Source organism: Lacerta agilis, chromosome 2, assembly GCF_009819535.1.
Source record: "Lacerta agilis isolate rLacAgi1 chromosome 2, rLacAgi1.pri, whole genome shotgun sequence".
Taxonomy (NCBI): Eukaryota; Metazoa; Chordata; class Lepidosauria; order Squamata; family Lacertidae; genus Lacerta; species Lacerta agilis.
The window spans coordinates 88,733,747-88,760,186 of record NC_046313.1 but is presented as its reverse complement, the minus strand read 5'-3'; the positions used below and the strand labels follow the sequence as shown (position 1 = coordinate 88,760,186).

Genomic DNA, 26,440 nt, shown 5'->3' with positions numbered 1-26,440 from the left:
AACAACATAGTACTACAGAGGTAGAAGACTTCAAGGAAGTAACCCTGAATTACAGAGTTGCTTGTTCCTATCTATCTAGCACACTGAGTTCCTAACACCCTTTCTGTGTCTAATGCCATTTATTGCCAGCAAAAAAAAAGCTTTCAGCTGCGGAGTGACAGAAGCCATGGCAGGATCACGAAACTTGGGGGCTTGCTTTTTTAAAAAAGCCGTTATCTCCCTCCACAGATAAATGCATTGGTTCTTATAAAATCAGCAATGCTGTTACTTCAACAAGATACCTAGCCACACTTAATAGTATCTCTAACAATATATTCTGAAGAAGTGCAGTGACAAAAATGGTCTCGGGGCAGGGGTGGGGAATACCAATATATGTAAAGTAAGTCTGCCATCTGCAGACTTTGCTTGCCAAAGTGCATTCTAAGAAAACAAGGCAAAACACACACACACACACACCTTTTTGCTGTTTTTAGCCCCCATTTCAATACCCCATACATGTCTCCTAAAAACCAACTTGCTCAAATGGGAAGCATTAGTTCCTGTTCTAGAGAGCATGTTATAATTGAATTAGACCCTTTCAAACTTTTGACAGATGGCTGCCAACTTACCAATGCCAAAAAAACGGCATATGAGCAACCGCACTGCCAAGGACCCCACAGAATCTTAAACATGTAAAAAAAGGTACAGAATCGCAATATGGTAGACGGAAAGGTACTGAAGATATTAACGAAGAAAATTACACTTTATCGCAGCCCTAAACATTTTCATGAATAACTTATGTTTTCATTTTAAAAAAATATAAATCAGTCAGAACATGCCAGATGGAGCAAAATCAGCTAAAGGTGATGCAACAAAACAATTCTATAGGGATTTTTTTTTCAACAAAGGAATTGCATATAATAGTCCTTTTAGCAGAAGGCTTCTGCCAGCAAACACTTTGTGATGAGAGACCTACTGTCATCACATGAACCCCTATAGGAGGTTTAGGCCTTGTCCTCTTTTAAGGCTTATTCAAGCAAACACTAATACCTGTAAGCTTATTTCACACAGTTAAAAAAAAACACAGGGCTTCTTATAAATTCACAACATTCTACAGGCAAATATAACAGTGGGCAGGCAATACCTTATACCTGTTCATTATCCACAAGTTGAGTTACACTCAGTCTTCATTCCACCTCAACAGTTTTAGCTTCCCACCGATAGTATGAGTCTTCTTGCATTATTACAGGGCAAATCTAAGTCTGAGCTGTCTGTTTCAGTGTTTATGAAACAATTTGGGGGGGGGGGGACTGCTTTTTTTCTCATCTCCGTCGCACATTTGGTACTTCTTCCTCCAGAAGTCTAAATATTAAAATGTCATTTTTTTTCAGGGCCTTTGGAAGCAACAGTTCTTTTATCTGCACGAAGCTCAGGTGAACAGATCCTTTTAGATAATCAGACATAAGATGCAGCACTTTGCAGATTTTTTTTTTTTTTAAAGAAGACACTGACTGCTAATTCATCCAAGGTAAGGTTATCTGATCACAGGCAAAGCAATAGTGATCTTTTACCAGATCCATCCTCTGTTTCTGGAATCCTTGGCAGCAGGGCAGAACGGGTCAATCCCCAGAACTTTTGAGGTGACATATCCTTTTTTGTTGAAGTAAACTTCCAGCCTATGTGGCTTCCACAGATTCTGCACTCGGCTATAGTCCATGCATACCTAGGAGTGGACAGCATCGTATTAGCCTTTATGAGCAGGATATATCTCATAAATCACTACTTGCAATAGCCCTTACTGTCACTTGGAACTCAAGAGTAGCAAAGCCACTAGAGTCGTACCTTGGAAGTCGAACGGAATCCGCTCTGGAAGTCCGTACGACTTCCAAAACATTTGAAAAGCAAAGCGCAGCTTCTGAATAAAGCCTGCAGCCAATCAGAAGCTGCAGAAGCCCTGTCAGACATTTGGCTTCCAAAAATAAGTTCACAAACTGGTACAGTCACTTCTGGGTTTGCGGAGTTCAGAAGCCGAAACATTCGAGAAGTAAGCTGTTCAAAAACCAAGGTACGACTGTATAGTACTTCAGCAAGAGGAACCATTTGCATGCGTCCAGGCAGAATCCAACCAATTTAAGGGCATGAACTAAAATTATAGTGGTCACTTCTAGAACAAGAGTAAACAGATTTGTTTAGATCAGGGGTTGTCAACCTGGTCCCTACCACCCACTAGTGGGCGTTTCAGGATTCTAGGTGGGCGGTGGGGGGTTCTATGGCACAAGCTGAATCCTCCTTCCATCGAGCACTGGTGGGCGGTAAGGAAATTTTACCATCAGGGAAGATGCATTAGTGGGTGGTAGGTATAAAAATGCCAACTACCCCTGGCTTAGAGGTTATTTAGATGGTTAGGCTAGAAACCTTTCCCTGACAGGAAACAGGGACTTAAGGGAGTGTTTCCAAACAAGCAATAATTCAGTTTGCATTTGGAACCAGAACAGCAGCAGGAATATATGTTTTCTATGCCCTGAAGTTGTGCATGCAGGAATGGTGAGTACAAATTAAAAGAAATGCTTGAGCCACAAGGAGCTTTGTGGTGGATAAGGAAGAAATATATTGCACACCTGAATAAGGTGTCTTGGCAGTCTGTCCCTCCCATCTGCCCAACACTCAATACTCTGGGGGCTTGGTTTGTTTGGCACCTTCCAGGTACTCCTATTTTACTAGTTCTTGGGGTATACACTATGTATGAGGTATACACCAATACAGTAAAAAGCAAAAGCATTCAAACAGCATATTAATACCCAAACCTACAAGTATTAATGAGAGGCATTTTATTACCCAGGAAACCAGCTGTGCTCTGTGGAAGATCTGCCAGTCAGATTCAAGTTGCAAGCTTTGTACACAGTAAGCGTCTCATGCACAAATCCATGAGGATTCACATATGCAGCCATAGGCCCACCAAGAGATAAACTGCAAGAAACAGATTGTTTTTTTAAATCAACTTTGAAAACTCAAGATACTGGTGGCTGATGAGAAATTAGACATAGGGAATGTTTTTGTTTTGAAATAATGTTAAAATTCATCATGGGGGAGGGGGAAGAACATATAAACATGGAATTGTAGGTGCATGCTATAAATATTTTTAATAAATTGGTCTAACAATTTTTTTATTTTTTTGTTTTAATTTGTTACCTTTTTATTATGTTGTTATTTGGTTTTATGTTTTTATATTGCAAACAGTTGTAATATATTCTTATGATACAGTAGTATATAGGAATAATAATAATAATAATAATAGATAGATAGATAGATAGATAGATGAGATAGATCAGTGTTTTTCAACCTTTTTTGGGCAAAGGCACACTTGTTTCATGAAAAAAATCACGAGGCACACCACGATTAGAAAATGTTAAAAAATTTAACTCTGTGCCTATATTGACTATATATAAAGTAATTTTTCAATTTTTCCCACGGCACACCAGGCAACATCTCGCGGCACGTTGAAAAACACTGAAATAGATGATAGATAGATAGAAAGGGCAAGACCATCTGAGGTCAGAGGGTGGCATTTCAAGAAACACTCTGCCCCAAAACATTTTGTTACCTGCTTCTACAATCTGGCAAACAACCACATAATTGGTTCATTGCCTTAACGTGCTTCTGTGAAAATTTCTCAGATGATTTCCCCATGTATTAGTGAGATCCACTTAGAGCCAAACACACAAAAACACACAAACACCCACACCCACACACGTTTTGCAATTATTCTCCACCTAAAATGCAATCTTTACAAATTGCTTGCTAAAATAATAAAATGTACAATTGTTAAAATGCAGCTTAGAAGCTAAGAGGATAAAAATATCTTATTTCAAGGCAATTTCTACAGTGTAATCCCTTTACAAACTCACCTGAATATTTCATTTTTAGTAGTTATTTCTGTGTCTTGACAATGCTTACAGCAGAGAGACGTACACTACAAAAGCAATAAAGCAAACATCAATGGGGAAACCAACACTTTTTAACTAACAGAACGGAAGATACGCAAACCATTTTGTTTAAATACTTTAAATTGCAAGCAAAGCAGATTTAATCCAGTAACTTTTCTTAAAGAGGAGACTTCACTTGGAACCTTATTTCCCCTTTAAGAAGTTTTCATAACTGCTTCTTTTTCTGTGGCGGCAATGAAGAGACTGACACATTAAATGTAATAAAGTTGACAACAACCTTATTGAAAGTTGTAAAGACCTAAAACTTGCAAAACTGGAAACACTCTAGACCCAGTGATGGAGCAGAGCCACCAATGTCCCTATCCATGACTCTGGCCATTATCATTCAACATCCTATTTCCCACAAGTGGCCAACCAGATGACTATGAGAAGTTCAAAAGCAGAGCATGAGTGCAATAGCACTCAACCATTGTTGTGTCCAAGTGTCTATAGTCAGGAGCATGCTGTATCCGATCCTGCAGGTAGCCTATGGCCATCATAACTAGTAGCTATTGATAGCCTTGTGTCCACTCAAAAGTCTTAACTGGGGACTTACTCCAAGGTAAGCAAGAGAACAATTTCAAGACCTTGTAAAGAGTTCAGCACACTTACTTTGTTCATTATATCTAGTTCACATCGCAGTCGCTGGACAGCACTACCAATTTTAAGCAGCTGAATTCGCAGCGCATCATCAATGGGCAGACAAGCGGCAACTCTGTATGAAAAATCTGAAGAAATTCAATTTCATATATTTAAAAGAGGGTCAATCAGACACACAGCACCTTATAATTTCCAGTTAATCAGTGCATAATATTACAAGGAATCAATCACAATCTACCAGCAATCTTTTTTGGCATCAGCTCAACTGCAATAAACAAAATGGCAATTTTTTCCACATGCTTTTTAGCGGATGCATACAGATGCATCTTAAAAAAATGCACTAGTGGGGTGGTAATCAACATACATATAGCATTAGAAAGAAAAACTAAAACTTCAAAAAGATGACAATACTGCTTTTTTGATGCAACTCTCTCAGGCTGCATTATGCAAACAGTAAAGCAGGGCAAAGAGCAAGAAATGTTAAACCACATAGTTAATCCATTTTCTTATCAATGGGAGCCCTTTTCTCTGCATGGCTGCTCACTTGTACAGTAATGAAAGTTTCTGTTTGATGTCTGTTGTGGGGCTGGGTTACATGCGATAGTAGCAATCTATCTTGTCTACAGTGGTACCTCGGGTTAAGTACTTAGTTCGTTCTGGAGGTCCGTTCTTAACCTGAAACTGTTCTTAACCTGAAGCACCATTTTAGCTAATGGGACCTCCCGCTGCTGCTGCACCGCTGGAGCACGATTTCTGTTCTTATCCTGAAGCAGAGTCCTTAACCTGAAGTGTTATTTCTGGGTTAGTGGAGTCTGTAACCTGAAGCGTAGGTAACCTGAAGCGTATATAACCCGAGGTACCACTCTATTACTCAACAATGACCACATCTAAGCCATTTTTTCTGGCTTTCACATCGAAAATCTGCAATGTGGGAAGGAAGCACACTTATGTGCTATTTAAAGTGGACAACTCTAAAAGGTGCAGAGAGAACAAGGGTGTGCATTAGATCCAGACAAGTCCTGAACCTTGAGCCAAAGATTTGGAATCTGTCTGAACCAAAATAGGATCTTGCCAAAGCACTCTGAAATAAAGAAGGGATCTCCAAAGCCTTTTATGCATCGAGGTTTGTAAAATAAATACTGGAAACTATGTGCCTGTCAAAAGTGAAATCTTTCTCCCAAAGCTAGCCAGATAAGGAAAATGTCAGGGTGGAGAGAGAGAGAAGGGAGGGGTATATTTGTTTTTTGGAACCGTCTAGCCTCTAATCAGGAAGAAATTAGTTAGTGCCTATTCCATTCTCTTTTAGTAGCCCTCCTAGCAGTCCCTGCTTGGACAATGCTGGACATTCAAGTCCTGCTGCTGCTATGCCACATGCCCACACCTTCACATCTCTCAAACTAGCTTTGCACTTAACTTTCTATGGTTTTCTGCTATGTTGGTGTCAACTGAGCACAAAATGTGTTTGAAGCTGTTGCCCTCACTATTCATAATAACTTCCTAGTCTCTTTATTTGAAAATTAGCAGGGGACTTTTCTAGGAGCACCTCTGTTATGCATGCCATTTTCAAAATAAAATTGCTGCTCACCAAACCACAGGGAGGGAAGTTCTCCCCACAAAATCAACTTTAAAATGGTGTGTGACTACTGCCAAGAACCCACTATACATCTTTCCAGAATTTGGCAGGGCTCTTAGCTAGGGATACCTCTCTGCTGTATTCCCTTTTTAGGCAAATTTCCCACAAAACAACAGGCTATGATAAGTAAATGCTTTCTGAACTGCCGTGTGTGTGTGTGTGTGTGTGTGTGTGTGTGTGTGAAAAGGTGCCCAGAACAAACTAAAACCCTAGGGTTTGACCGGCTTTATCCATCCAGGAGGGGCCATTATGCCCGCAGAGAACTAGAAAATGTGTCGTGTCCTAATGCGGCCATGAGCATTCGCTGATCAGAGTCTACTTTGCTAGGCAAATGCAACATTTTCTTCTAACTTATGTAATATATCAGTTAAAGTGCATAGAGAAGCAAACAAGCACAACTTTCAAGGAAAAGTCATTTATTAAGAGTACCTATTGGATTTGTTGGAAGCGATTCGTCTTTAAGATTCTCATCCCACTCATGCAGCTGCTGCTTGACTCTTTCCATCAAGGTTTCCTTGTGTTGGAAGAAAAACCTAATTTAAACATACAAACTCCTTTTTCTTTAAAAAATAAGAATGAAGAATAAAGTAGAGAAAGTTTATCTGGCTATATCTTTTGCAGTAAAGTTTCATTTAAAAAGGTGCAGCTTCTTAACACCAAGCTGAAATTCATACTTGTATGAATTTCAGCTTGGTGTTAAGCCATGGCACAGCTGAAGTATTACAGTGGTGCCCAAATCTCTGAGCTTTCGTTTTCAAAAAGTCTTTAGGCCTCCTAGAAATAAAGTTATGAGGCAAAATGTGCAGGTACCTGCTTCTATGGAATAAGAGTTGTATGGCTACATTGTGTATTTTTCATGGTACCAAGGAATGCTTCCTGTTGTTAGATAGCAACAGCATCTTTCTTTCTCTCTCTCTCTCTCTCTCTCTCTCTCTGTGTGTGTGTGTGTGTGTGTGTCCCTAATCAGGACATGTAGCACATAGCTCAATTCCCATGGTAACAATAAGGTTTTCAGGCATGGTTGTCTCATTAATTCTGCATTATTGCCATGCCCCTCAGTGGCAGCCATTTTGTGCTTGGCACCCCCAGCCCTCTTTCAAAATCCAAAATGTCCCCACTACTTCAAAAAGCCTGGTGACCCCCTGAATCATACTGTTTTATCCATGGGCAAGTGGGCACATAGTACACCTTTCTTGTTCTAAACACATGTATGCCAACCAATTAGCTCTCTGTAAGGGTTGAGGGAACCGTGACATTAAAACGTTACGACTGGTATCCAGTGATTTCACTACGGGGCTTCCACTCATGGAAAGGAGTCATCCTTGGATATAATCCATTTATCAATCATCAATCTTATCAGCTGATAGTCTCAGGCACCCCTTGGTGAAGGTGTGTTGGATGGCAGATGTAGGGCATAATAAAACCATGTAATCCTGCTGCTGAATTAGCCTATGACACAGTTTCTTCTTCATCAAACTCCTGGCTCCTGCCACTCTGTCATCCCTGACTGCAGGGTGGATTCCAGTGGGTATGGCAGACTATGTCTATCCCTTGCAGAACTTGTACAGTTTGGAGGTTCCCACTCTTGTTAGGCTCGACCAAGACGATTACATGCTGGTCGAGAGGTGGTTGAACCTATCAATGCTGTTTAGGTATAGGGCATGGGGGCAGTGATATTGCTGAGACAGCAAGTTGCATTTCCTTGGGACTATCTGACAGAAGGGCTTCTCTAATACACAGTAGCATTTCACTGGTTAGCCGTCATTTTAAAACATAGGTTTGTTCTCTCGGAGGCAAAAAGAACATGCCAGATTGAGAGATAAAACCAAGAGCAAGACCTTATTAATACTTACAGCATCATATAAGGAATACAACCAAGACGGCCAGGAAGTCAGACTAGCACAGTGAAATTTGCGCTGCAAGACAAAACAGATAGATATTTACTTACTGCTAAGTAATAAATGATATTCTTCAGTTACTAGAGGAAAGAGAACACTTCTCTAAATATTTCATCAAGAAAATCTCACTATGTTACAATCAAGGTACAAAACACACCTTCTGAACCTCAGAAAAACCTTGTGAGTAGATAGAAATGTGCTTGATCCCCATTATTTATATCTTTAAACATAGTACTCAATACTTTTTTTATTCAGAGACATCAGGTTGATATTTCTACTGTGATACTTCCAAATATTGCAGTTTAAGTTTGTTTTATTCACACCAACCCCAATAGTGCAAACATTATTTAAAATCCAAATAGCCTACTGCAACTGCTTTTCGGATTGTGCTGCCTATCAATGCAATGGTTCCAGATTGTACCCTCACATAAGTAAAAATAGGGTTAAAATGTTCCTGAAGTTAACCTCTACTACTCTTACCACTGAAGGTTTTTTTTAGCCCTGAAAGTTCCTGCACAACTCTCACTCTTTAAAGGCATCATCATCAATTACAGATTAAACTAATAAAGTAAAATCTATGGGTATATCAAAATGTGATTTTTTATCTTATTTTTTTAAGTGAGGCAAAGTGGGACATGCAATTGTGGCCAATCCTCCTACTAGGGCTGGATGATACCTGGTTTTCAACATCATGATATACCACCAGCTAAACTTCACAATATACAATGTCAGAAATAAGGAAGGAGCTATGTAGAGGCATAGGCTGGCTTCACGGTTGTTCCCACATTGTCTTCAAACCGGTACAGTCATACCTCTAGATACGAACGCTGCGTGTTGCGTTCGTCACGGGTTACCGGAATGGGTTACTTCCGGTTTCGGCGGTTTACGCATGTGCAGAAGCGCCGAATCACATTGTGCACATGCGCAGACATGGCGTTTCAGGTTGCGCGCTGCTCATGTTGTGAACAGGGCTCCGGAACGGATCCCGTCTGCAACAAGAGGTATGACTGTATTGGACGATATATTGATATATTGCCCAATCCTACCATCTACAAACCTCTGGGCCATTATTCAAACTATGCCCACTTCAGGAGCAACTTTTCAGGGACTGTAAGTGGGTAGTAGGTAGGGGCAAAAGTGGGTAGTAGGTAGGGGAAAAGAAGCAAAAATGGAATGCCTCCTTCGCATGAGTTGCTTTATACAAAGCCACAACAGAATACAAACTGATACAAACAAACATCTATTTCCTTCTTGTTTTTCGCAGCACACCACTGTGTGAATGATGCAGGCCAAAATGAGTTTGGAATGCAAGGCGTTCTCATCCATGTGAAAGCAACTTTGGTCCAAACTGAGGTCCAAGCTGCTGCAATCGCACAGAAAACCTCTTCAAACAGATGGCTTGGTTAAGTGAAGCTTTGTCTACGCTGCTGCATATATCAGGAAGCTGCAAAACTCCATATATACATTCCAGTTATTAACTGAAACACAGCAATTATTGGGGGGGGGGGGGAGCTAAGCCTCAAAAAAAGGTAAAAAGGATCCAAGAAATCACAAAAGAGGAAAGCTAACAATATTCCTTGAAGATATAACCGTCATTTTAAGTTACATCCAAAATTAGGAACCATAGTTATAAATGCCCACTTAAGGACCTTTTAAAGACATCAGATTTACTCTGAGCAATGGTTCAAAGACTGAAGCTAACACTATTTTCTGCAAGTTTTATTTTGAGGGCGAGATGTGGAGTCTTTGTTAATAGTGCTACATGGATGAACCACACATTCTACCTTTCCCCAAAGCTAGCAAATTAATACCAAGAGAGGAAATGTGAGTGACTTTACACAAGCACTGAAGAAGTCTGGTGTTGGGAGATTATTCTGAGACTTTTTTTAAAAAAAAGTTTTGTTAAACTAGTGCTTGTGGGAATAATTGCATTTATGATAAACAGACCTGTGCTCTGCATTGAAAGAGGCTATCACAGCAGGTATCCAAAGAAGTGAAGATTAATATAAAAATATTCCTTTAATAAGAAGGATGTGATTGCTTGAGACCGAGAGTGAAGCAAATTTGGGAATGGCCTGGCTAGCAACAGATAAGGGCAGAATAGAGAACTCCAGAAAGCAGCTTAACCAGGCAAATAACTAGGCAGTAGGAAGTATGTGTCCATAAGAGGTGTAAAGAGATCAGTTGGAACTTGAGAGAGTTTAAACAGATGTATGACTGGTAAATGGAAGAACCACGTGGTCACAAAATGCCAAAAATAAATAAAATGGTACACACCTGTTGCAGTGAATTCAAACCTAGAACTGTAACTGGACCTAGAAGTGAGGGAATCAACTTTCCTCTGATGAAGAATCAGGAGTCTTCATACCAATTTCCCCTTCGGGTCACTAGTCTGAATTGCACCCAATTGAATGGTTATTTCAAAACTTCTCATTGAGTACTTTACTATGGAGCGTGGCAACAAAACCGCCAGGAACTTGCTAAGGCTTGAACATGCATTAGCATTAAGTTCAGGAAAAGTTATGGTGTTAAGTCTGAGGAAAACTATTCAGGTATAACAAGATAGTGCTCATCTTCAAATGAAAAAGCACAGCACATAGCCCCCACGGCAAGAGCACCTCAGTAAATCCTGTTTACTTGGATAATGGAAGATTTGACCCAAATCACTATGTGAACAGGGCTGGGTCATTAGTTTCTGCTCTTCTTCATCTAGTACCCTTCAGGTGCCTGCAGGTTTCTTCCGAGAGATTGAAAGCACTCTTTCCACAATAGAAAGGTCCACAATAAGAAGAAGAAGAGTTTGGATTTGATATCCCGCTTTTCACTACCCGAAGGAGTCTCAAAGCGGCTAACATTCTCCTTTCCCTTCCTCCCCCACAACAAACACTCTGTGAGGTGAGTGGGGCTGAGAGACTTCAGAGAAGTGTGACTAGCCCAAGGTCACCCAGCAGCTGCATGTGGAGGTGTGGAGACGCGAACCCGGTTCCCCAGATTACGAGTCTACCGCTCTTAACCACTACACCACAATGGCTGTGTCCTCTCATATTGTATCACAATGTGGTACGTTGGCTTGAAAGCCACAGACAGAAAGTCTTTACAGAGGGTGGTGAACACAGCACATATTGTGGGCTGTCCCCTGAGCCCGCTAGATGACATTGCAAGGGATCGTTGCCTTAGGAGAGCGAGAAAAATTCTCAGGAACGATTCACACCCCGGCCAGCACCTCTTTAAACTTCTACCCTCGGGCAGGAGATATAGAAGTATAATCAGTCGTACCAACAGGCTAAAAAACAGTTTCTATCCATGGGCTGTTAGGCTGTTGAATGGAAAATAATATAGTGCAACTATATTGGTGTGTTGTGAGACAAGCACACAGAGTGCAATGAGATTGAATGTTTGTGTGGGGTGGAGGGAGGCTGGGTTAATTTCATTGTACACAGGTTGTACATTGACAATAAAGGTATTATTATTTCCAAGCAAGTCACTTGGAAAGGGAAGAAGATATGTTTTGGGGCTGCTCTGATGAACAGGGTCCCAGACTTCTGCACCAAGTTCCTGCACCTACACCTCTGGCTACATTTGGGCATCCGGTTGGCTACTGTGAGAACAGAGTGCTGCCCTATATGCATCTTTAGCCTAAACTACCAGTGCATTTCTCATGTTCCTATGCATTAAAAGTAAAAAGTTTGCAGCCATCAACCAATCTGACTTAGGACTCAGCTAGACTGGCAAAGAAAAAGAGATTTATATGCATTGTGTGTACAATATAACATTGTGCCACCAGATGGCAACATGGAGACCCATTTTTCTCTACCTTCTTTCCCTGTTTAAATTTAAAGGTAAAGGGACCCCTGACCAGTAGGTCCAGTCGCGGACGACTCTGAGGTTGTGGCACTCATCTCGCTTTACTGGCCGAGGGAGCCGGCGTACAGCTTCTGGGTCATGTGGCCAGCATGACTAAGCCGCTTATGACGAACCAGAGCAGCACACAGAAATGCTGTTTACCTTCCCGCCAGAGTGGTATCTATTTATCTATCTGCACTTTGACGTGCTTTCGAACTGCTAGGATTACAATTCCCATCATCCATGACCACTGGTGCTGTTAGCTAGGGATCATCAGTTGTTGACCAAAACATCTGGAGGGCCGCAGGTCGGGGATACCTGCTTTAAACTGAAGCACTTCTTTCATGTGTCTCGATCCAGCCCCAGTCTACACTTTTTCCATACAATTAGAAAAGGGCAACCTGCAAACAAGTTTTGCAGTGCTGTGTGTTCCTGCTCATGGTTCCACCCCTTTTTCATTTACCCACCCTCAGTTTTCATTTTCTGCCCAAATGAGCATGCACAGTCCTCCTAGGATGTTCTTGTAACAAGTCCCACAATATTTGTTGTACTTCAGCAAACCTTGGGGCTTCCTCAAGCCTGCAAACACTTCCTCCTTGTGCGCAGCTAGTGCTATTTTGGCAACATAAGCACCCACACCTCGAGAATATGTTCGCAATTAGTATGTAAGATAGGAAAGAAAGCCAGAACTAATCCTGCATTATTCCTCTGACGACACATGGAATGTGTCACAGTTCTGTTCCGTTTCTATAAGGCATGAAACCTTCAGCATATAGCTTAACACACATTTTGACTCAAGCCTCTCAATTTAGTCTCCCGCCCCCCACTTTCCTTCCCTTACAAAAAAAAAACACCAAAACCTTTCCTTCAAATGAGCAGCCAAAAGATAATTGGAACCAATTATAACTTGTCTAATATAAAATGTGCAGCTGCCCATTGTGGTGAACTGATAAGTCACACAAATAATCTGCAGCAGCAGGGGGTTGACAGGCACCGTCCCATTTCACACATCTTTCTTTAAAAGGAGAGACACACAGATGGAATTTATATTGATTTTTGAAATGTCATACCAAAAACATAAAAAATAAAATACCATTAGCTTCTGACCTTTTGATATTTCTGCCGCCATTGATGTATATGTTGATCCTGCCATGCTGCAGGCTTGGAAGAAGGAAATAAGTGGCATCTGCTGCAGGACTCCAGCTGCACTGCTGACATAGTTGAAGGCAGAACTCGCTCAGGGAGGATTTGCACCTTTGCCTGCTGTATTCTGATAAAGAGATTTCATACAGGTATGAAAACTGCATCTGTCTGGCTATTTACTCAGCCCTTTTAGCTACATCAATAAGACATCGGGGGGGGGGAGCACTCCCATAAATTTTAATGGATTTTCAAAATCTCAGTTCTACATTTTACTTTTGCAGCCTATAATTGATACTTATTTGGTTGGATTTTCCCCAGTGCTAGTTAAACCCCAAGAGTCAATGGGTGAGCTTCTGAATATAAGCATGTTCTTTTAAGATATTAAAACCAAACAGGTCCCAAGTCGTAAGCAAAGCTTGCTGCCATCACGAAACTTGTCTCCTCCTGATATGTGTTATTCAGCTAACGTTCCACAGATAATATCCATTCATAATGGAAATTTTAGTTGAAAAACATGTAAAACATCAGATGGGTCTAGACGGAGAACTTTATTCCTTAATATTCCTCTTTTTTCCAGTTACCAAGAACAAACTTAGTTGGTTTCTAAAGTGCTACTGGAAGAATTTTTTTTAAAAATTTTTATTCTCTTTTTTCCAGATGCCTTTGTTCTCTCCCAGTTTGGAATGGTTACAAAAATCATGCCACCGCTACAGAAGAGAACAATCTTATAGAGATGTAGTCAAGCAAGTTCAACTCAGAGTAGACCCACTGTAATTAATGAACCTAAATTAGTCACGTCCATTAACTTCAATGGGTCTACTCTTTGAATACCACCCTGTTTCAAAAATATTGCCGTAACACATGTAGTTTCTGACAGTAATGTGTGCCGCCATCTTGTGTTCAAATTGTTACATTCCAAGTAAGGATTATGGATTTATTACAACGGAAACACATATTTAATTTATTTTCATTCTATACACACAGATCTCTGCAAAACAGACAGAGACCTTAATCATATATTTTCGCTAGTGCTTCCTTTTCAGAAGGTAGTCCAACAGTGGCCACCTATGGCTCAAAACCTTTCCAGGTTAAAAAAAAGTGGGATTATTTTGGGGAGGGAGGGAACCCAGGCTCCTGGTTTTTTGAGATGACCCCCCCCCCCCACACACAATTTTAAAATTTGCTGAGGACTCTTAGGGTGGCAAGTTATGGAAGGAAAACACCACTGCCCCCTGGCAGGAAAACAAGTCTTTAAAAAGAACTTTATTTGGGAGTTTGTTTGTTTTTAAATTAAAGACAGTTTTAAATGTTACTTCTGCATTAACTAAGTAGCCTATTGCTATTTATGATGCTGTTTGCTGTAAAGGAGTCATTATCTATTCAACATAAATATTTTATTATTGTTCATCTTCTGCTAGGTCTGTGATGTTGAGGGACAAAGGGAGAAATAAATATCAGTTCTACCACAAAAGTAGTGACAGTTTTCAGAATTGCTGAAGCGAATAAATGCACATAAGACATAATCCATAATTTTAAAGGTGTGCATTTATGTAGCACACCATCAAACACCCAGGATTAGTTCACAGTATGACACTGCCAAAATCATCATTACATGGCAGAGAAGTGGCTGCATACCATATACCTGTACATACAAAAGGTATTATTACTCATTACTTAGAAATCCCATCCCACTTCTCCAAGCAACACCAAACTGTGAAGAGAGAATTGTGAGAAAATGTAACACTGGTGAGATTGTAAAATTTTGCCGGATATAAACTGCCACATATTCCTTATTTCCTTACCCATCTGATTGAGTCCTTATTTCAAGAACCTTAAACCTTTGCCTTCCCACTGCTTTTACTTTGACTGTTTCAATTCCATACTCTTGTGCTTCTCGATAGGCATAAATTTCTGCTGTCGTTCCAAAATGTGCTTCTCTTTCAAGTACATTGCTAAGAAGAAGAAAAACCAACATATTAGGAAAAGCTACCATAAGCTTGCTTCAGAATTACCTCTTCATCAAGAATCTTCAGTTTCCCTCTCAGCCCCCAAGCTGCTCTGGATTTGCAGCCAATGAGTGTAACAACACGAAACAACAATGCAATAGTCCATAACATTCTACACTACAGATATGGCATAAATTTCACATAACCGCAAATCTATTTACTAATTTACCTGTATGCAAGAACAGCAAAGGTTCTGTCTTTCTGTATTAAATTCCGCACCATGCTAACCTCTTGGGGGCTAAAGAGCTGAAGAGGCAGTGTTTGCCCAGGAATCAACATTACCATCAGATGGGGCAAGACTGGAATAGTCTGACAACTGTCATCATCATGGACAGTCCTTCCATGAAACTCTTCCATATCAGATCCTAAATACTTTCCAAAATAAGAAATAAATAGCAGTTAAAAGTCACAATTCAGTGTGTGTGGGTGGGTGGGGGTTCTTGGAATCATTCACAGTTTATAAACGCAAAAATTAAAGACAACAGAGCTCCGGGATGATTGGACTAGATCTACGGAACCCTAAGAAAAACAAAACTAGCCACTAGTGTTTCCCATGCTTGGAATACAACTGAGCCTTTGCAATTTCAATCGTACGTGCTTGGCTGCACCTCTGTTCCAGATCCATTCTGCCTTTTTCTTCTGCCTTTGTGTCTCTCTGCCTCCCTCCCTCCTCCTCCTCCCTTCTGCCTGGTGGTCGCTGGCATATGAAGTAAGAAGAGGCAGCGGACACACAGGGAAGTCTCCTTCCCCCTTGCCGGGTAAGGAAAAGGTAATTTTGGCTATGTGCAACCATTGGAACGGAACCCCTGCATACTAGGCAATGTGACTGTAGTGCTAACTGGAATAGAGTGCACAGCCCTGTAAGAAGGTATTTTTCCATAACAGCCCACAAGTTGCTCTAGTAGGAGAACATGACTGGATTTAGGTTCATTTTCTTGCTACTACCATGAGATAAAATTCCAAGTCAAATCACAGGTAAGAGACACAGCCTCTTTGGGAGTGGAAGATGGCTTTTGATTTGACACAATGGTCAGAATTATCACCATTTGTGATTATGCCAATGTAATCTGAACGGTTAATGAAGGCTTTGGGTCCTTAAAAAGTTTTGGGGTGGGGGCTTGTTTTAAGTTTTTAGATTTCCAGTCCTCCGATCTTTCCAGCCTCTCTCTGAAAAGACAAGGTTATAAATGTTGGTTATAAAAAAAGTGTTTACTGATTTTTTTCTATCAGATTTCCAAGAGAGCTGTGGGTTGGCAGAAGGGAAGGTGCTGCTGCACTCACTTTGCATGCCTGAGAAGGCAAACCAAGACCTCACATGGACTTAAATAATTGAAATGGGATCAGGGTAGGGTGCAGTAGTAAAGAGCTATCCCAGATATCGAGTTTACGCTCCTCAAATCCAATAAAAATATATAGGTGTACTACTGGAAGTAAGATCAATTACGAAAAGGATGTTAAATTAAACCCTAAATATATTGTGCCTCCATTATTAAAATAGAGTACAGAAAACCTATGTGCACTAGTTCCATATACATGGTCCCTGGGGCTCTAAATTTCCAACATGGAATACAGATGCTGAGGAAAGAGCAACACTATTGACACACATACCACATGTGAAGTTGGCAGGCTAGTATCAAAATTAATGATGTTTGGCTTTTCAGTCTCCTTGCTGTCTTGATCTTCAACTTCCATGTCAACGTCATCTTCTTCCTCACTCTCTGCTAAGAAGTCCAAGAAAAATAAAGTTGACCAAAAAATAAAGTACAAGTATTAAATTGCCTAAAATAGTTGATATCAGGAAAATATTTCTGAAAAGATAATGGCGAAAGTCTATCACTTGCAAATTATTTGTGACAGATTATGTATTTTAGGAGAATATAAGCAGTTGCCTTATATGGACTAGCCAAATACCATTTACACTACCTAGAAACAAGTGTCCAACTTAAATAAATGTCTTTTCAAGTTCTGTTAAATAAAATGCCCAGGAATTAATCTACAATACTCTGAACTGGTGCACATAAAATATATGCTTTGCCATCGGGATATATGGTCCCTTAAGTTCCTCTTCCTCTGTGCCCACAAAAACTTTTCTAGAGGCTTGGGCAACCCTTTGCAGAAGTGAGGCAAGTGGTAGTGGGGGACAGAAAATTACTGAGCTTCCTCCATCCACAGGAAGCCCATAGGATCCTGGTTTCTTCAGCAAACAGAGAGAGAAAAGTCTGCATCCAACCCACGAAACAGAACACAAGCTCTATGTACTGAGCTCTACAAAAACAATATGGATCTCTGCATGACAGACTCAAAAGGTTATTATACAAAAGACAAAGTCACCAGTGATAATCTTGCGGAGAAGGTGGTCAAATGTGGACTAGATGAGGTAGAGTTAAGTAGAGTTGTATCTGGTTGACTAACCAAACCCAAAGAGTGATCACTAATGGTTTCTCATCATCCTGGAGAAAACGGACAAGTGGAATGCCACAGGGTTCTTTCCCAGGCCTGTTGTTCAAAATCTTTACAGTATAAACGATTTGGATAAAGGAATTGAGGGGGAGCAACTGGACTCCTAAAACAAATTAGACATTTTTCACAGCAATATCTCACTTTCAAAATCACTTCATTGTAATGGTACTTTATTAACCACACCGCTTTAGTTTTTACAGTACCACCATTAGAAAAATGCAGGTTAATTTTTTGAGATTCTGATAAAAAAATCAGAGTGCCAAATCAGGTGAATAAGATGGATATGGAAAGATGTTCTGGGCCAAACTAGACATGACTTTTATTGTGCAGTTTAGTTTTGTATGGCTGTTCTTTGTTTAACACGTTGCTGGCACAAGGGGCATACAGGATTTGGAATGTTGCCTGCGGGTGGTGGTTTGGAGAGGATTTAATAATTTGCTTCCATCATTGTCCAATCAGAATATCCAGTTGACCTATTTGTTAAACAAAACGTAGCTATGAAATGCCAAACTGCATTATAACAAGCACATCTAGTTTGGTCCGCAGTCTTGGGCTAGCTCTAGCTGAGTAGTCAAGGCACTCACACCCATTCATGAATTAATGTAGAGCAGAAATCTATGATGATTTGCATCTTTTCATGCTTCTTTAGCAAACACTCCCAGTGTTTCCTGTAATTGTATGCCCCCCTTTAAAACAAAACAAAACCCAACAACAACCAGCAAACAGAATACCCTCAATATCATAGAGAACAGAAACCATTATATTTGCACCTGATTTGTAGCCTCTAAAGTTTATCAGTAGGGTGTATTAACATTTTTCCTCTACATACTAGCTCTCTAACCCAATTCTGGTGTTAGTTCTACTCACAGGTAAACATGGAGACACAGGTGTGCTGCTAAACCTCTCCACTGTGTCATCATTACCACCTTCAATTAATCTGATGGCAAAGATCTGGAGCAGGGAGCCTCCTCTACTCATAGAGATTCAATGCACCGTTTAGAAAACCTCATACAAAAACTAAACTATGGGGCCAAGCACACTTTTGTAGGCAGGGCATTCCAACATCCCTTGTGCCCACCAATCATACATCAGATGATGGGAAGACAAACTGGAAAAAAATATCTTTCTTCTTTGGCCAGAATTTAATTTGAAGAGCTTGTTTAGTTGTGATTCATGTTGCTACCTCCATTCTAATCCCCTGGGTTATGGCAAATTAACCTGAAGGAAACAATCCCTCCGCACGATTACATTTAAAAATACACAGCTGCTCAGCTGTTAGGTGAACAGGCAAATTATTTCACAAAAACTACAGGCCATAATAGTACAAGGCCAGATGGAGAATGAAACAGTGTGGAGCAGTAGGAGTGCATCTTAAAACATGGGCGGCATTTTTTGACTAAGCTGTAGAAAGTTACGTCATAAAGTGTAGCAATCATTACTCTGCAGAATGTAGGTCAAGCTACAAGTCACCATGATGAGCACAGCTCAGCCCGCAAACTCAAAGAGCTGCCTAGGATCAAGGATAGTCAATAAGGAAATGTCCGGATAATGCTGGATTGCAACTCCTACCACCCCAGACTATAGGTGATGCAGGAAGTCCAACAATGTATGAAGGACACCACATTAGCTAACCTTGATCGAGACCATGAGGATGATGAATGATTCTACCTTGCCATGACATTCCTACATCGTTTTATCAATATGAACAGTATTGGCATACCATGACACATTCAACACACAAGGTAAATTAAAATTTACTGTGCTAAAATTTTAAGACAGTCAAAATGACACTTCTTTCCCTGCACTGCTGGTGCAGAAGCAACTATAGCCACATACTTAAGATTGCTTCTGAAATCTTAAAATGCTGGTCTCATATTTTCTATGCTGTTTGAACACTGAGTAGCTCATCACCAACTTTCACATTTCATAAATAGTTTATCAGGTTATGTCACCTTTCAATAATTTTTTTTAAAGGCCCATTTGCAGAAGGCAATTTTATCTACATCCCATTGCAAAGCTTTCCTTTGAAGCTTGATCAAATGGTGGATGCAACCTTTAAAATGTGTTGGCATTTACTTTTAGCACGAGGTTGTGGTTCATTCTCAAGACCACCTCATGTTAAGCTCTGTTCTGTTTCTCATTTTCACTTATTTTAATACGAAAAGAAGTGGCAGCCTAACTGTGCTGCATTTTGGCTGAGGGAGCCTAAAGCCTGTGAAGAGCGATGACTCATCTTACTGCAGTGGCACAATGGAAAAAACCATCACTTCAGCCTATCTTTCTCAGATGCAAGACAAAATACAGATGGATGAAGACACCACACAACTTGCCTTCTATCATCTTAAGATGGAAGTGAAATTACACACATATTTTAAGATATATTAAATTAATACAAACATCCAAAATAATTTCCAGAGGGGTAGCTATGTTAAATGTTGCAGCAAAAAATAAGAGTTCACTACAGAGGCTTATGCCACGAACAATTTGTTAGTGTTTCAGGTAAGACAGTATGGTTTGCTGTTGTGCAAAGCAACATATTTTATTTATATTTGAATCATTTATATTTTGCAGGATATGGATTAAGAAGTTCATTTGTCAATAGTCTTGTGATACTGAAGTTCTCCTTTTGATAACTGGGGAATAGTAATTATGAGTATGACACTTTTGAGAGTCACAGTTTTACAGAAAGGGCACAAATTGTACATTTCTACAACACAGGGCCGCATATTCAATGGTTGGAGAAAGGTCCTGAAGGTTCATAGCAGTGGGTTATGTACCAACCTCAGGTAGAACCAACAAGACTGTTAAAACTCTTGTGTGTGTTTTAGACAAGAGCAGAAATGTACTGTACTGTATTGAAAAACAGCTAAAGAACCTTTTGCATCTGGTTGGGCTTAAAAGTGGATCCCAGGTCACGGATAGTAGATCCCAAAACGCTGGTCCTACTACTGCTCTAATTAAATCATCTGCTCTAAGGCTGAATCTCCCATGTTATCTATTAAACTTTGTTTGGCTACTGGCATCCATGCATGGTGAAGTTTGCTTTCTTCCTGCTCATCTATAGAGATGGTTACCCAACTTCCAAATTAAGTTGCACTATAAGCAGAGAGCAGGAGGAAAGCAAAGTTCATCAAGCCAAGGGTGGCAGTAGCCAAAAATAGTCTAATTGCTCAATACAAATGGTTCAAGGAATAAAGTCAAACTACATACTGAACAGAAAGCTAAGTTGTCTTTACTCCAAGTCACGGTTTTATGCAAAAGCAATCCATTTTTCCATATGCAAACAGTATGTGAACTGAGCATTCCTCCCTGAACACTAGACTAATACTAAGAAGTCTTATTAACATAAATTCTACATATTAACTTGCAGCCAACGTATTACAAGAAAACAGCTGGAAAAACAGGTTTAGTCACAATCATTCCTCTTTCAGTTTCATTCTTTAAGGATAACACCTACTACAGTATCCATGCAACCAGCCTACTGCATACGGCTAAGTAAAGCATGCTGTTTTCTCCCTTCATTCTTCCTCATTTCCTTTACACCTTTACTTTCTTGCAACCATCCCAATATGCCCGGCTGCTCACCTTGTTCATTTCCTCTCTGAAGTATATTCCAAGCGAAAGCTTTTCAGGAAATGCGAATCATTCAACAGAATAATATACTACTATTGTTAACTTGTTTTGAACATATAGTAAGGAATCATTCTGTTCTTAATAAGCAGGGAATCATTTTGATTTCTAACCTAAACCCAATGAAGAAAATGTTATTGTGAACTATGTATTAAAGCTGACTGTGCTCGACACCTCACAACTAATGCATGCCAAAAAACTTAGCAGAAGTCAGTTAAGACTTGTCTTGATTTTTTTTAAAAAAATGGAAATGCTTACTTTACTGCTAACAATCAATAACGTGTGGCGAAGTAAAAACCCCTTAAATGAAAATGAAAAATATAAAGTCTGAGGTGAGCAGATGCTTATAATCGAGGCATCGTCAAAAAGACCCAGCTGTCACCCATCTACATGGTATGACATTGTACAAATGGGGTAAATGGGGTACAGTGTTCCAGAGCAGCACACGGAAACGCCGTTTACTTTCCCGCCGGAGCGGTACCTATTTATCTACTTGCACTTTGATGTGCTTTCGAACTGCTAGGTTGACATGAGCAGGGACTGAGCAACAGGAGCTCACCCCATCACGGGGATTCGAACCGCTGACCTTCTTATTGGCAAGCCCTAGGCGCTGTGTTTTAACCCACAACGCCACCAGCGTCCCTTATTTGTACATACATTCATACAAATAAGCACCATCTTTGAATTGCTCTGGGTGACAGAACCTCCAGTATTATGACCACAAAATCATGCACATATAGTCAATGGAACACAGCAGCAAAGGATTAGTCAATGGAACACAGCAGCTAATGTAGATAGCCCTTTGTGTCTTCCCTTATCAAAGTACTATAAATCAGTAATTGTTACCCTAAGCTACCTTTTCTTACCACTACAGCACATCCAACTGAAAGCTATTCAAATAAAATACATATGGCCTGCTACAGACGTATTTTAAACAATTTGGGCTTTTAGTTGTCTGTGGTTTTGTTTTTTAATAGAATCAAAATTTATATTGACTACAGAAAACCCTGTATTCATCATAGTCCAAATTTATGGCACCTCATTTGCTCATATGGCACTTTCTCTTTCCTCACAGAACAATCTCCTCAGCAGCCATTTCAGCTGGTCACTAAAAGAACAATTATGTAACTTAACTTCAAGAAACAGCATTTTCATTTTCTTGTTTCTCTTTCCCTCCCTACTGTATTCCTTTTTTACTGAATCTATTAAAGTTAAAGTCCACAGGCCAGGACTCTTGTTCTTAAATCTCTGTATGGTACCTAGAACACTTTGGGTGCTTTGTAAATGATGTATAGTATTTTTTTTTAAAAAAAAAAACTATTGTGAACCACTCCTTAGAATATATCATCAATCTCCCCCACTTCCTGATGCCCTTCTAAGATCTCCTTATTGACACTACCACCTGTGCCACTATCCCATCCATATTTAACTATTCTGCTCCCTTAAGCATCTTGTTCAAGAAGCTATAGCCACGACAGCAAAACATTCATCAATTAATTGCCAAATGACCTTGAAAGCAGGTCTGGGAGAAGGGAGAAATAATCACTGTTTATCAGTGCTGAAACTGAAGAACCAGGGCAAGCACACCAGTCTGCCATTATACTAAAGCTAAGCAGCTCTGGGTCTGGATAGTAGGAAACTACAGTATGTATCCATATTGAAAAGTAGGGTGTAGCTGTAATATGCAAGAAGCCAATCCAAACCCAAAATCTGCTGGGATGAGCGAGTTAGGATCTGATGGATCTCCAACACAGCCAGAGATGTGCTAGTGTGAATCCCTCATCCCAGCTCAGGAAAGGCCAGAACAAGTCCTTCAAAAGGAGCAATCCAGGAGCATACAGCAGGACTTGGCAAGATGGAGACTTACGCTGGAGCCTAACTCCGCTTTGCTCAGTTATGTGACCTAGCACCTCGGCAGTACTCACACCAGAAAAAGGTGCTGTGTGACACCAGCTAGCAGTGGCCTCACTCCTGGATGGAGTTTGGCTCTGGTGTATTTCCACTGGCTTAATTTAAACTGGCATAAATTATGTTGGTTCCCCCCCCCCCCAATTGCTTGTTTAGCAATGCAAATTTCTGATAATGCATGATAACCCCAACTAGAAAAGGTGGCTGCTCTGGGGTTTGCCCTTAAGTCAGTGTCACAAATACTTATTCATTACTGCCTGAGACACTTTACCAAGGCAAATTGCAAAGATTTCCAGGCAAAGATTTTCTCTTCTTTTTCTTTGGAGACTGCATACCCGCACCATCTCCTACACGTCCATTGAAGCAAACTATCATTGCTGCTGCTTCCATTACATGGGAATAGTTAACTGGTATGGATAGTGCTACTGAATTACCAAGAGAAAACAACATTAACTTAATAAAAAGGGCCTAGCATTGTCATCAACCTTTCCCTCAACTTGACATAAAATTGTGTGCTAGTTATTACAGAAATAATAGGAGAGTAACCATACTTCTTACTGCTGTAGATCTCCCTCTCTCCAAAATGTTAGCACAGACACAAGCCTACATTGTTTTTTGTTCCAATGTCAAAAGCCCCCATGTCACATAACAATCCAGTTTTTCTTCCTACACCAAAAGCCTTTCTTTTGATAGCATTTTCCAACTGGAGAGAGATTCTGCCGTTTTGAAATATTAAAACATTAAAAAATATGGTCACATGAAGACTGTACCGCGAGTACTTGCATTTATTAAAAGAAATACTCATTCACTGCCGCCGCCACCCAAAACCATCAGGTTCTGTACTAGAATCAGTGCTATTTAACTTTTTAAAATATATCTGAATTCAGTGGGGAGCAGTGAGGTAGCCAAGATTTGTGATTCCAATTTATGTAGGATGGTGAAAACTCAAGGGGAAATGTAAAGTGTTCCAAAAGGTTATCCCAAAACTGGACGCAATAACAAAATAGCAAATAGATTTCAATTCAATGGGGGTGGGGAGGTTGGGCTGTTGAATCCTAACTAATAGGGCAATACTTCTCCTCCATGGTATGTGTCAAAATGCAGGCCACTAGCCTCTTAGCAGGCTGCTAACTTTTGGGGGCTTATCTAGGTCCCTCATAAGAATATAAGAACCATCCTGCTGGGACAAAGGTTCATTTAGTTCAGCATCCTGTCCTAGCTGGCCACAGGATATTGTGACTATAGGCGCACGCTCCCCCGCCCTGCTGCACGATCGGCGCTGGAGGAACCAGCCTGAGCCCTGGTCAGTTTGCCGACCCCTGATTTAGATTCTCGGTCATTGACCGACAACATCACAGAGATTTTGGCAGCTTAAAACAACACCTCACAATTCTGAGTGAGTGACCTATTGGAGACACATCAATGGCATCCATCTGTTTCCAAAGAAAATGGAGTGCGCCTCCAAGTGTGAAGTCAAATCGTGTTAGCAGCACAAAAGTGACCTCCCTGGAGCACAAGCCTGGGAAGTGTGTGTGGAGGCCCTGGGCTACCCAAATGACAAGACCCTCTACTTAGCCTCACTGATGGGAGAAGCAGAACAGTATGTCTGTCACCAGCTTGGCTGCATGAGTTGCCAAATGCAGGCATACAAGGTGCCATCCAACCATCTTAGGGACTCCACTATGGATTTTGTGTAAGGTTTACTTCTTAGCCTTACACCCCATACACCCCTGGTGACACACAGGGGACAGATATCACAATCACTTGGGGACATTTGGCTGACTACTGTTTGACAAAGAAAAGCAAACTTTAATACTCCTACTTTACAAGTCTGCACTGTTACTACTATACAGCACAGTTTATATAGTAACAGCATATTTATGAATACTTACCACAAGCCCTTACACATTTCCCCCCTTGTTCCAGTTCCTTAAATCCTATTGGCCTATGTCTCAGGCTGCTGCTTTGGTTCTTATTCTTGTTCTTGGTTCTCACCTCCGCCAGCTTTCCAGTACCATGTTGCTTATTCTCTTTCTGCCCCAGTGATACAATATTTCCTGCCTGACTCCATTCCAAAAGCCAGATCCCTCACCACCCAATGTCACAAATACCCATCCATCTTCCTGCCCTTATTGTTTCCTCGCCAAAATATGATACCTCACTATTACTCCAGACTCTTCTTAATCTGTGACCCCGGAAGATTTCCCCTACCCTCCCTTAACACTTAGCTCTCTGTCCTACCTCAAGTTCCAGGCTCCAATACACTCTCAAGGCCACAGCAACACCCCAGGCCCTTGCTTCAGCGCCCACACTTGCACTTTCCCCTTTCGGTTCCTTCAGGTCACCATCTCAATCTTCGCCCTCACCTTTGGAACCAAAGATTGCAGCCTCAGTTCCCTAGCACAACTCCTATGCCTTTAGCGGCACCGGAGAGAGGCAGAGACCTAATGGGGAAACTCCATTGCATCCTCCTGCGATTAAAAACAAAACAAAACTGTCCACCTGCTTGCTGCGTTGCTTAAGGAGCAGACAGGAGTGGTTCCAGATGCCCCTCCAGCTTTATGCAGGCAGATGGCAACGGGGTGCTAATTCCTCCAAACGCAGTCTCACCCTTCCTGCCTTTGGATTGTGTCAGCTCTTCTCTTGCCCTACTCCAGACACACCCCACTTTTCCAACCTAAGGCCACCCATCCCAGTCTCTGTCCCCGCACCCACCGCCTACGCCAAGGGCTCCAGTACCCCATATTATCTGGGTCTCGGCACCACCTCTTCCTCACCCCACCCCACCCCCAGTACACCACACACCTTTTTCCTTCCCCAATTCCTGAAACTGCCAGCTCTCACCCGTGCCTTGCCCTCTCCAAAATCAACTCCAGTTCCTAAAAGCCCTAGCGCTGCGGTTTCCTTAAGAGTCTCCCCGCTTCCTAATTCCTCTGCTTCCGATACCCCACCCCCCTATTATTTCCTTCCTCTCGTCCCCACAAACCCCTTTTCACACCCTCCCCAACTGTCACAAACCCCCGACCCCCTCAGCCCACCCCACTCCCCCTCCAGGAAGCGCTTCGGGACCAGTGGCTTTTACCTTGCCCAAGTCTTATTCCCCCCCCACCCCCCAGCACGAAGTAGGCGCCCCCCCCAAAAAAAAATATCTCGGGAGACTTCGCATGCCCCCCCTGCCTCCCCCCCATACTTCTTGAGGGGGCCGCCCCCTCCGCACGCCGGGAGCGACCATTACCAGGAATGAGCTGCAAGTGGTTCCCCATGTTGTTATCCTGTTCTCCGCCTCCTTCGTCTGCGGCCATCGCTGTTTACCCGGAGAGGAGCCTGGGAAGGCGCCGCCAGGAGGGAGGGAGAGGA

General features: G+C 41.2%; 1 protein-coding gene across 2 annotated transcripts; it reads right to left on the bottom strand.

Annotated features, from left to right (window-relative positions):
* Positions 1 to 205: 205 nt before the first annotated feature.
* On the bottom strand, positions 206 to 26,440 carry CRBN (cereblon). Of its 2 annotated transcripts, none has more exons than XM_033141186.1 (11): positions 26,319 to 26,440; positions 16,694 to 16,806; positions 15,255 to 15,457; positions 14,882 to 15,031; positions 13,044 to 13,206; positions 8,049 to 8,111; positions 6,625 to 6,709; positions 4,575 to 4,690; positions 3,885 to 3,949; positions 2,815 to 2,946; positions 206 to 1,702 (listed from the first exon to the last, which is right to left on the bottom strand). In XM_033141186.1, the coding sequence occupies exons 1-11, from the start codon at positions 26,383 to 26,385 to the stop codon at positions 1,522 to 1,524; spliced, it is 1,338 nt and encodes a 445-aa protein (XP_032997077.1). In that variant the 5' UTR covers positions 26,386 to 26,440; the 3' UTR covers positions 206 to 1,521. The 2 variants fall into 2 exon arrangements, with proteins under 2 accessions (XP_032997077.1, XP_032997078.1); XM_033141187.1 differs by having other exon boundaries at positions 16,694 to 16,803; positions 26,319 to 26,425.

Excerpts from the sequence above, each read along its gene's own strand:
- CRBN (XM_033141186.1), bottom strand. The coding sequence starts at position 26,385 with ATGGCCGCAGACGAAGGAGGCGGAGAACAGGATAACAACATGGGGAAC. Across the intron at positions 8,112-13,043 it reads GGCGGCAGAAATATCAAAAG|CGCAAATTTCACTGTGCTAG; the intron begins GTCAGAAGCTAA and ends TTTGTCTTGCAG. Across the intron at positions 3,950-4,574 it reads AACTAGATATAATGAACAAA|TGTACGTCTCTCTGCTGTAA; the intron begins GTAAGTGTGCTG and ends TTGCTTTTGTAG.